This window comes from Triticum aestivum, chromosome 6A, assembly GCF_018294505.1.
Source record: "Triticum aestivum cultivar Chinese Spring chromosome 6A, IWGSC CS RefSeq v2.1, whole genome shotgun sequence".
NCBI classification, from domain to species: Eukaryota; Viridiplantae; Streptophyta; class Magnoliopsida; order Poales; family Poaceae; genus Triticum; species Triticum aestivum.
Window position 1 is genome coordinate 597,699,116 of NC_057809.1, and position 10,672 is coordinate 597,709,787.

Genomic DNA, 10,672 nt, shown 5'->3' on the forward strand with positions numbered 1-10,672 from the left:
GCCGTCGAATTGTCCTATCCAATGATGCATATTTGGCCACGTAGTCCTCTAGTTACATCTATTGAATGTAAGCCATCGGATCATAAAGATCCAACGGTCTATATCCCTCCCTATTCATACACTATATAAGAGTATAGCTATTTTAGTGATCAACTTGCGGGTTTCGTGATCTTTGGAATCTATGCACAGGGGTCGGTACACGTTTTCGTCTTGACTCTCCGATAGAAACTTTGAAGCACTCTTTGAAGTTCTTTGTGTTGGTTGAATAGATGAATGCATATCGTATAATCATACCCACGGATACTTGGGGTGACATTGGAGTATCTAGGTGACATTAGGGTTTTGGTTGATTTGTGTCTTAAGGTGTTATTCTAGTACGAACTTTATGATAGATCGAACGGAAAGAATAGCTTCGTGTTATTTTACTACGGACTCTTGAATAGATAAATCAGAAAGGATAACTTTGAGGTGGTTTCGTACCCTACAATAATCTCTTCGTTTGTTCTCCGTTATTAGTGATTTTGGAGTGACTCTTTGTTGTATGTTGAGGGATTGTTATATGATCCAATTATGTTATTATTGTTGAAACAACTTGCACTAGTGAAAGTATGAACCCTAGGCCTTGTTTCCTAGCATTGCAATACCATTTGTGCTCACTTTTATCATTAGTTACCTTGCTGTTTTTATATTTTCAGATTATAAAAACCTATATCTACCATCCATATTACACTTGTATCACATCTCTTCACCGAACTAGTGCAGCTATACAATTTACCATTATATTAGGTGTGTAGGGGACACAAGAGACTCTTTGTTATTTGGTTGCAGGGTTGTTTGAGAGTGACTATCTTCATCCTACGCCTTCCATAGATTGATAAACCTTAGGTCATCCACTTGAGGAAAATTTGCTACTGTCCTACAAATCTCTGCACTTGGAGGCCCAACAACGTCTACAAGAAGAAGGTTGCGTAGTAGACATCAGAGAGATGATCAAGTCACCAACTGGCTGGACTCCTACCAAGATTTGCACAAGCCCAAGATGGTATCCATACTTCAAGGTGAGCACTAAAGTACGTAGTTCATTGCTTGATATGCTTGGATAGTTCAAGGTGAGCACTAACACAATATTGTATTGCCATTTCAGGATTGCATTGGGACAATAGATGGTACTCATGTCACTGCCAGAGTGTCGAGGTCACAAGCTGTGACATTCAGGGGGAAGAAGCACTACACAAGCCAGAATGTGCTTGTTGTTGTTGACTTTGATCTGAAGTTCACCTATGTGATGGCTGGCTAGGAAGGGTCATCACATGATGCTAACATACTCAGTGACAACATCAGTCGTCCTGATGGCATCAACATCCCTGATGGCAAATTCTACCTAGGAGATGCTGGCTATGCATGTCGGCCAGGTGTTCTTCCACCCTTCAGGAAAACTAGATACCATCTGAACGAGTTCTTTGATAGGAACTATGCTAGGACTCCCCAGGAACTGTTCAATCTCAGACACTCCAGCCTTAGAGTAACAATTGAGAGGGCATTTGGAGCTCTGAAGAACAGGTTTAAGATTCTGGATCAGAAGCCATTCCACCCTTACCCTACCTAGGCCAGGTTTGTTCTTGCATGTTGCATTCTGCATACTTGGATCCTCCAATGGGGCATTGATGAACTTGTGTCCGAGGAGGAAGAGGTGACGCCTAAGGATCTTGACCTTGATGGCCATGGTGTTGAGGCATTTGACAACGAAGCCTGAAAGAACAAAAGGCTGAAGTGGGCACATACAGTATGGGATAACAGAAGTCAGACAAGGATCTGAAGAAGAAGAAGAGCAAGAGCAGTAGCAGAAGAGGAAGCAACAACCAAAGAAGAGGAAAACAAACAGGAACAAAAGGAACAACGGAAGAGGTAAGAGAAAGAAGAGGGATGATGAACTTTTTCCATTCGGCCATTTGGCTCTTAATAATGTGTACTGCCATTTGATAATAGCTAGGATGAACCGTAATTTGTTCGTAGCTAGGAGTGAAACTGTTAAAATCGTGTGTGGTAAGGTCATCACTAGTGAGAAGTTGTGACACCATTTAATGCAGGTTGCAACCAAATAGCGTGTCCTATGTACGCCTAATGTTATGCGGCCAACCAAACAACGGTCAACATTTGTTTCCCTATAAAGTCAATCTATATACGGGTAACCAAACAATGCGCAGTTGATGGTTTATAGGCTGTTTTTTCTCGGTCAAACCCATCTGAAGACGTCTATGCAAACACGGCCAAATCGGTACGGGCAACCAAACACATTAGACAAAATAGGATTATGCATCCGTCACCACAGCGCCAACGCCGCGGCCATTTTCACTTTCCAGTATCCACCCGCGGCGGCGCTCCTCCTCCTCACTGTTGAATCCCGCCCCACCTGCTCCGCCTTCGAACTGCTCGTCTGCTTGCCCCACCCCCCTCTCGCTCACGGGCGCGGCGGCTCCGGAAGAAATCGGGGCAGGGCCTGGCCGCGGGAGCTCCTCGACGAGCTTGGAGACTTCGGCGCTGACTTGGGCCGGACAAATCGGTGCCCGCCTGCTCTTGGATTCACGGGTCGAGCTCAGGTGATGCTGCCTGCTGGATTCCCCGATCTGGTGATGCTGCATTCCCCCCTTTTTATTCTGCTGATTCCTTCTTCCTTCCGTTCCCGCAGGGCGCGTCACCTGTTCGACGGAATGCTCAACAAGACCGCGGCGAGCGGCAAGGGTCACTTCGGCGACCTCACCGACGACCTCCTCCGGCACGTCTTGTCCTTTCTGCCTGCTGCTGATGCCCTGCAGACTTGCGTGCTCGACACTGGGTGGCGTGACCATTGGAGGCGCACCACCAGCCTGCCCCTCATCTTTGACCAGTCGAGTTTCCCGAGCTCTGAACGTTTCAAACAGCTGGTGAAGCTCTTCATCCACATCCGTGGGAACTCACCTCTCGACAAGTGCAAGATTGTTGCCTGTCTCGATGACGTGGAGGAGCGCACATACACAAATACCATTCTGTTGATCGAGTACGCTCTGAAGTGCCAAGTTAAGGAGCTCCTACTCAGTGTTGCTGTTGACAAAGACTTTGAGTTTGAGCCACTAATACTTGATGCGCCTCTCATCTCTCAGCACTTGAAGATCCTACACCTTGAGCGGTTTGAATTAAAACGCTCCACTCTGAATTTCTCGCGCTGCTCGGTATTGGAGGAACTAGAGATGCAAGATTGCAACATTGATGCACGCAGGATATCTTCCAAATCGCTAAAGCGTCTCTGCATTACCGACTTTTGTTCCTTCCCTATGAAGTTTCACATTCGGATATTTGCTCCGGGTCTTATCTCACTGCAACTTGATAATTTTGATGGCTTGACCCCTTCACTTGAATACATGCCATCTCTAGAAACAGCTTATGTTTGGCTTCACAATAGTTGCTATGATTCTTGTCATAGTAACCGGCAGAACTGTGAGTATGAGGACTGTAGCTGTCATGCTTATCCAGTTGATGAGGGTGTGCTTCTCCATGGTTTGTCCAATGCTGTGAATTTGGAGTTGGTAGGCGATACTTATTTCGAACTGGTACATTTACACTTACTTCCTTTTTTACTCTTGTTGTTATGTGCCACCCATGGATTCTCTGTAACATCTCTGTCCACTGTTAGACCTGCATATACATGTTCTCATTACCACAGGTTGCTACTTTTATCTCCACCAATGGGTTTTAAATTAATAATTTTAATAACATTGTAGCTTGATTGGATAAAATGTATTTCCAGGGCTTGAGCTGTAGTTCTGTCTTTCTTTATGCCTAAAATTAAAGTATCTACCCAAAGTCCCAAACTTCCTGCTTACTTAAATTGTTTCGCCTTCTTGAGTCTCACTGTTCTTTTTTGTTCCTTTGCTATTTGGTAGTTTGAAATTAAAGTATCTACCCAATGTTCCTACTACCGGAAATTATTTCTTCTAGAGTCTTAAAGTTCCATTTTGTTTGCTTGCTATTTGTGCAGTTTATCTATAGATGGGATTTAGAATGCTGCCCCATATTTGACAAACTAAAGACTCTATCACTCAATGAGTGGTTTACGACTATTGACCTACCGTGCATTCTCCAACACTCTCCAGTTCTTGAGGTGCTCACTCTTCAGCTTGGTAGCACTGAGGTATAACCTATATATATATGAAGACATTGTTGTACTGTTAAAGGAACTATTATGTATATTCTGTTGATCTAACTAAATTGTATCATGGAAATTCGTTAGAGCAACAGGAGCAGAAGAAAAGATAGAGCAATCATTTGTATGCTCGCACCTTAAGGTTGTCAACATTGAATGTAGAAAGGTCGATGAGGGAGTTCACAAAATTCTGAAGTTCTTGAGTAAATGTGGCATACTTCGTGATCAAATTAGCATCACTCACCGTAAGTAACCTTTGTCATTTTTTTATTTTTTCCTATGATATTCCTACTTGTTTTATCATCTCTGTTGGAATTAAATAACACTCAAGAGTTTATGAGACCCTTTTGAAATCTATTTATATTCAGTGTCCATTATTGGATTGTGTGCTGGCGTAGTTCAGAACGACTGTTAGGTTTCACCGAAATTAATTGCTTTGTTATTACTGGTGATAATACAATAGTTACCGTTGCCGTTGTGCCTATAAATCTGTTGTGTCTGTAAATCTGTTCCATCCATGCAAAAATCATTTGGGTTTGATCCTGTGTTCTTTTACTGTTTAATTACTGATGGAAATAGTAGTCATTTTCGTCTTGAAATTGAGTTTTATCTTTGCTCTTGTTCTAGTTGACACATTAAATTTTGTAAAAATCTTCAACTGAGGGGTGATAGTGTACTGCCTCATTTGTTTCACTGTTGTTACTAGCCTGTTGTCAGTTTCATGACTAGTGTTTGATGGCCAAATTGCATGCCTGTCTCACTAGTGTCTGAAGTCTGAAACCCTCTTGAGTGCTGATGTATCTGAGTGATCATATATGTAATATGTTGCTGTCACAATGCTAAACTTTTGTGTAAAAAAATAAAATTTGGTCGATGCCACATTGAGAAAAAAAACACTTGTTCAAGTTGCATGATAGTTCCTCTACATCAAACTGCTCGCCAAGCTATTATCCGTCTATGTTAGTGGAGATCTTGGAATTTGAAACCAAACTTATTGCATCGTCATGTTTTGTATAGGTTTCAGTTTCCAGAAGCCTATGCGTCCCTTGCCTCGGTCTACCACGGAACCAGGCGGACTCTCCAGTTTCCACCCGTGACAGCGCTTGAGATCTGACACATGCTCGCTTGTGATGGTGGTCTGAAGCCTCATGTCTCTCTGAATATGTCTGTAACGACAGTCCTATTAGTTGTTACCACCATATTCAGTTTCCAGCTTTCTATCCTTTGGTACTGTACTGGAAGCCTGCGTGTTTGTTGTTTGGCGAAACTCATGAAAATGGATTTTAACTGCTGGGCATTCTTTTGGATGAGTAGTTGGACCTGAGCTTGGTTTAAAACCAGGGGATAACACCTTTTGTTGCATCTTCTCTTACCCTGTTGCAGTGTCTGTGTTTCAAATCTTCGAGTTTGCCTGTCTGATCGCACCACCCAGGAAGTTTGCTGGAGAAAAGAACCGCCCTGACAGAAACAAAGGCCAGGCAAAACAATTTTTTTGTCTAAATGGTCTGCTCAGCTTGATGCAAAATTCTTCTTGATATATTGATACTGAATCACAAGATGAGAAGCATCTATTTATACCTCATCTTGACTGCCTTGTACTCTCTCTGTTCCTAAATATAATTTTATTTAGAGATTTCAATATAGACTACCTATGTATGTATATAGACGTATTTTAGAGTGTAGATCCACTCATTTTGCTCCGTATGCAACCCATATTGAAATCTCTAAAAAGGCTTATACTCTCTCCGTCCGAAAATACTTGTCATCAAAATGGATAAAAAGGGATGTGTCTAGAACTAATATACGTCTAGATACATCCCCTTTTATTCATTTTGATGACAAGTATTTCCGGACGGAGGGAGTATTTAGAAAGGGAGGGAGTAGTAGTCTTTATGGCAGTTGCATTCTGGACATGCGTGGCTTGAAAATTGCAACTCATAATGCTGCTTCATTTCCGACTTAGGTTCATCAAACATTTCTTATCTGTTATAAGGACTAGGGCGATCTGTACTTATCGATCATAAATAAAATGATTAGAGTTTAGATGTTACACTTACAACAGACATGCAAATTTCCCCACAAAGAAAAACAAAAGCAATACAAGTGCTGTGTTTGGCTCAAACAGCTTTATTATGTGAGGCAAAATCATCCGTCGCTCGCCACAACACCGTCGGCAGAAAACCGCATAAAAAGGAGCTGAGGAAGAACAAAACAAATGAAACACTAGAATTTTCATGTTGACTTGACCTTGTGAAAAATAATGTGTTTGCTACATGTAAGTTACCTCAAATAATTTAAGAGCTAGTTAATTCCGTGCAGCACTGAGGCAAAGACGGGCACAATGGCATACCTGGAACACACCGGAGATGGATACAACACGGTTGTCTACAGTGTTACTGATGAACGAGAGTTTGAGGGTTGACAGTTGTGTGTATGAGGGGGGGGGGGGGTGACCCCAATGAAGATAGGAATTTAGGATCTTTGGTACACATACAAGCAACTTTTTACAGGTGAGTTGGCAACGTATGATTGAGAAACGATAGGGAGGGGCCCCGAGCCTGAAAAGGCGGGGTGGTGTGCTAATGATGCCAGCCGCAGGTGATGTGGAACGGCGGTTGGGTCGATAGTGGAAGGCAGATCAACAATGGTGGAGGGCTGTCGGGAGACGAGAGAGGGGGAATCCACTAAGAGCAACTCCAATACCCCCCCCCCCTCCGCCCCCTAAGAAACTTCCCGTAAAACCACTTTTACGAAATGAGCGTGGCCCTGAGCCAGTTAATTCCGTTGACAACTTTTCATGAAACAAAGCCAGTTAATTTTTCATGAAACTAGCCTAGAAATGTTGGTGATCTAGCGTGGCGGTGCCCGGCAATGGCATGGTGGTGGCAGCCCGACATGGCGGCGCCTGACGGCATGGTGTCGGCGACCCGACGCGACACAAGAGTCTCCTGTTGTGAAGTTTCAGACGGTTGTCCGCCCGCCAAAATTATACGGGTGGGCTTTCTTCTCGTAAACTTGCAAGACGGAAGAGGTGATCATATGGTATTTTGTAAAAAGAAAATTGAGTTTACAGGAGCTGTTGAAGGGTTGTTTTTTATCTCAACTTTGTCCCGTCGACGGTACTTTTTGTAGGGATGCAAGAGCTATTGGAGTTGCTCTAATGCCAATTTATTTTCCGGGTAACTTACAAATAACCGGGAAATAAACCTGTTTTGTTTTTAGGAGAAAACAAAATATTAATTAAGTATAAAAAAGAGAAGAAAATATTAACCTCTTGTGTGTCCGTCGTTACACTTTCCAAATTAATAGTATCAACCTTCCTACTAACTTAAGTTAGCTTTGACTTCTCCTTTTTCTCACTTGTAATTTTTCTAGTTTATCTACCGATGGGATTTAGAATGGTGCCCCCTCTTTGCCTTTGGCACATTAAAGACTCTGCTCCTCAATGAGTGGTTCACGACTATTGATCTAGTATGCATTCTTCTACACTGTCCACTTCTTGAGAGGCTCACTCTTCAGCTTTATGACACTAAGGTATATCATGTATATATAAAGATGTCGATGTGTTATTAAAGGAAATATCATGTGTGTTCAATTGATCTTACTAAATGTTCTCAGTGTCTCACACAGAACCTCGTAGGAGCAACAACAACCCCAGAAACAGTTGAACAATCATTTGTTTGCTCCCACCTGGAGGTTGTGAACATTGAATGTAGAAAGATTGGTGTGGTAATTTGCAAAATCTTGAATATCTTGAGTACATTTGGTGTAGATTATAAGAAAAAACAGCATCGATGAAAAATGTTCTCGCTCACATCGCAAGTTACCTTTGTCATGCATCATCGTCCATATGTTTCTCCAATTTTTCTACTCTACAAACATGTTTGATGAACTTGCACATTAACTAGAGAACATTTAGTACCCATTTGTATCCATATCATTCATTATGAAACCCTTTACAACCTGTGTATGTTGTATTTACTGCATGCTGGTGAAGTTGAGAATTGCTGCTAAGTTCTAGTGGTAGCAAATACAATGGTAACCACATGTTGCCGTTCATGCGTGTAAATAATCGGTATCATCCATGCAGAGTTATTTGGGATTGGTTCCCTACTTTTTTACTGTTCATTATTAATGAAGATATCAAAAGCTCTTGTTTTGGAATTAACTTTATCTGTGCTCCTAGTTGGTAGATTACACTTGGCATATATTCAGCAAGGGCAAGGAGGACTGCCTTTGCCTCTTTGTTTTCAGTTTTACTGTTGTTTCCAGCCTGTTGTCAGTCTGAAATCCCTCTTCAGTTTATGAGGTATCTGAATGGTCATATATATCTTGCACTCACAAGGGTAAACTCTATGTTTACAAAAACAATTGGTCAAGGATACTTTTTGGTTAAAATAAAAGAAATTTGGTCAAGCGGCATGATATTCTCCTATCTATCTATACAAATTGAGGTCATCCTCATGCCAAACTTATTGTTTATTGTCATGTTGTTTTTTAGGTTTCAGTTTCTAGAACCAAAAGCATGGGTAGCTTACATCACTGGTGACGCCTAAGATGTGTCCTCTGGCATGATGTTTGTCTAAAATCCTTTTGTGTTTCTCCGTTGAGTCTATAATGGTGGCCCTTTGTTGGCTTTTATCGCTACACTTAGTTTCTCAATTTTGATATTTCGGTGATGTGCTGGAACTTGGCTTTGTTGGTTGTTTGGTGCGACTCGGTAATACAGTTTGTAGCTCGTTGAACTTAGAACATTGCTATGTTTCGTTATATCGGTAACGCACATCAGGCTGGTGTGCCCTGTTTGAGTCCATTAATTCTTTCTGATGGAGCTTTACTTCAACTATTATTTCGGCATAAACTGTTTACCTGTTGAGCTTCTTATGGATGAGATGTTGGACCTGAACATGGTTTATGGAGCCAAGTGTCAACGCCTAGTTTTTTTTGCTTTGCACTAGTAAGATACCCGGCCTAGAATTTTTGGAACTACCAGGCGTAGGGCTGGAAAAAAAGCTCAAAGCTCGTGAGCTAAACGAGTAGCTCGTGACTCGGCTCGAATCGATTCGAACTCGAAGAATAACGAGTCGAGTCGAGCTTTAGTTTAAGATCATTTGTAGACCAAGTTAAACGAGCCAATCTCACGAGTACTCGTGTAACTCGTTAGGCTCGGTACAAAAGATCAGCCACTCTCAATATAAAAAAAAATCAGCCACTCAGCACCCTATGTTCCAGGCGCACAACACAAGGCCTAGCCGTTGAAGGCCCAACCGCCTAGGAGACTCATGCGTTACAAGAAAATTACTATTGTTTAGTGATATATATGTTTAATATATACATATAATTTTAATAATGTTTGAGGGTTTTATGTTCATATCTTTAACGGGCTTAACAAGCTAAACGAGCCAGCTCGCGAGTTATACGAGTCGAGCCAATCTTGGATTTGAGCTCGTTAATAATAACGAGTCGAGTTGAGCTAGCTCGTTAACGAAACGAGCTCTAGCGAGTCGAGCCGAGCTGGCTCGACTCGGCTCGAATTCCAGCCCTAACCAGGCGACTGGATTTGCGCATACTAGGTCGGCACCCTTGTCCTTTTGATTTTTCGCCACAGATCAATCTTTAGATCATATTACTAGGAAAGAAACAGATAATTAAACGACATATTTAAAGGGGGGGAACGGTTCGGCCGAGAAAATAGGATCTCGCTCCCGTGTCGCTCCTGGGCGGCACCGGGGCGTCCCCATCCTCGCCGCCGGTCTACCCTCGTCTTCCACTCCTTGCCGCCACCGTTGCCGGTGAGCGCGGTGGCGGCGGGGCCTGCTCCTTCTAGGTCGCAGACGCGTGAGGATTGAGTCTGCACATCAAAGCTATGGATTGCTGTGCCGGCTTACCCACACCGAGCGGCCCTGGCAGCGGCCGCCGCGCAAGCTCGTACTGGCGTGCAGGTTGTCTGCGGAAACTGGGCCGGGCTGGACGGGGTAATCCCTTGGTTTGACTGCCATGGGCGGCGTGGATGTGGAGCCTCTGATCTAGCCTGGCGAAGCCATATCCAGTCATCTCCTCCTCCGGTTGGGTGACAATCCTGCTCCTCCAAATTGTGGCGTGGCATCAGGGATAAGGATGGTAATAGGTAGGGTATGGGCAGGGTAGAGCTGAGATAATTAATGACTAATTGATGACAAATTAACATTAGTTTACAAACGGGTAGGGTATGGGTATACCCGCGGGTACAAGGCTATACCCGTACCCTGCCCATGACTTAATGGGTAGGGTATGGGTACTACCCATGGGTATAAAAGTGTGCCCATACCCTGCTCATGCGAGTACGATACTCACGGGTACCCATACCCGTGGGTAAAATTGCCATCCTTAATCAGGGTCATTGATAGCACATTTGACAATTTTTTTATCTCAGCTCAACAACAGGTAGATGAGTAAATGACCAATATCAAAATTTAGAAACCACAACATACTTTTAAGTCAATAGGAGTAGACGAG

General features: G+C 42.9%; 1 protein-coding gene across 5 annotated transcripts; it reads left to right on the forward strand.

Moving 5' to 3' along the window:
* Positions 1 to 2,292: 2,292 nt before the first annotated feature.
* LOC123128835 (putative FBD-associated F-box protein At5g53635) lies at positions 2,293 to 5,759 on the forward strand. 5 transcript variants are annotated; one of them, XM_044548937.1, is made up of 6 exons: positions 2,293 to 2,597; positions 2,687 to 3,053; positions 3,138 to 3,584; positions 4,013 to 4,165; positions 4,254 to 4,422; positions 5,195 to 5,539. In XM_044548937.1, exons 2-6 carry the CDS (start codon positions 2,709 to 2,711, stop codon positions 5,272 to 5,274), a joined length of 1,194 nt encoding a protein of 397 aa, XP_044404872.1. In that variant the 5' UTR covers positions 2,293 to 2,597; positions 2,687 to 2,708; the 3' UTR covers positions 5,275 to 5,539. The 5 variants fall into 5 exon arrangements, 3 of the variants coding, with proteins under 3 accessions (XP_044404872.1, XP_044404869.1, XP_044404870.1); XR_006463458.1 differs by having other exon boundaries at positions 2,687 to 3,560; positions 4,265 to 4,422; positions 5,195 to 5,759; XR_006463457.1 differs by having other exon boundaries at positions 2,687 to 3,584; positions 4,265 to 4,422.
* Positions 5,760 to 10,672: the final 4,913 nt, after the last annotated feature.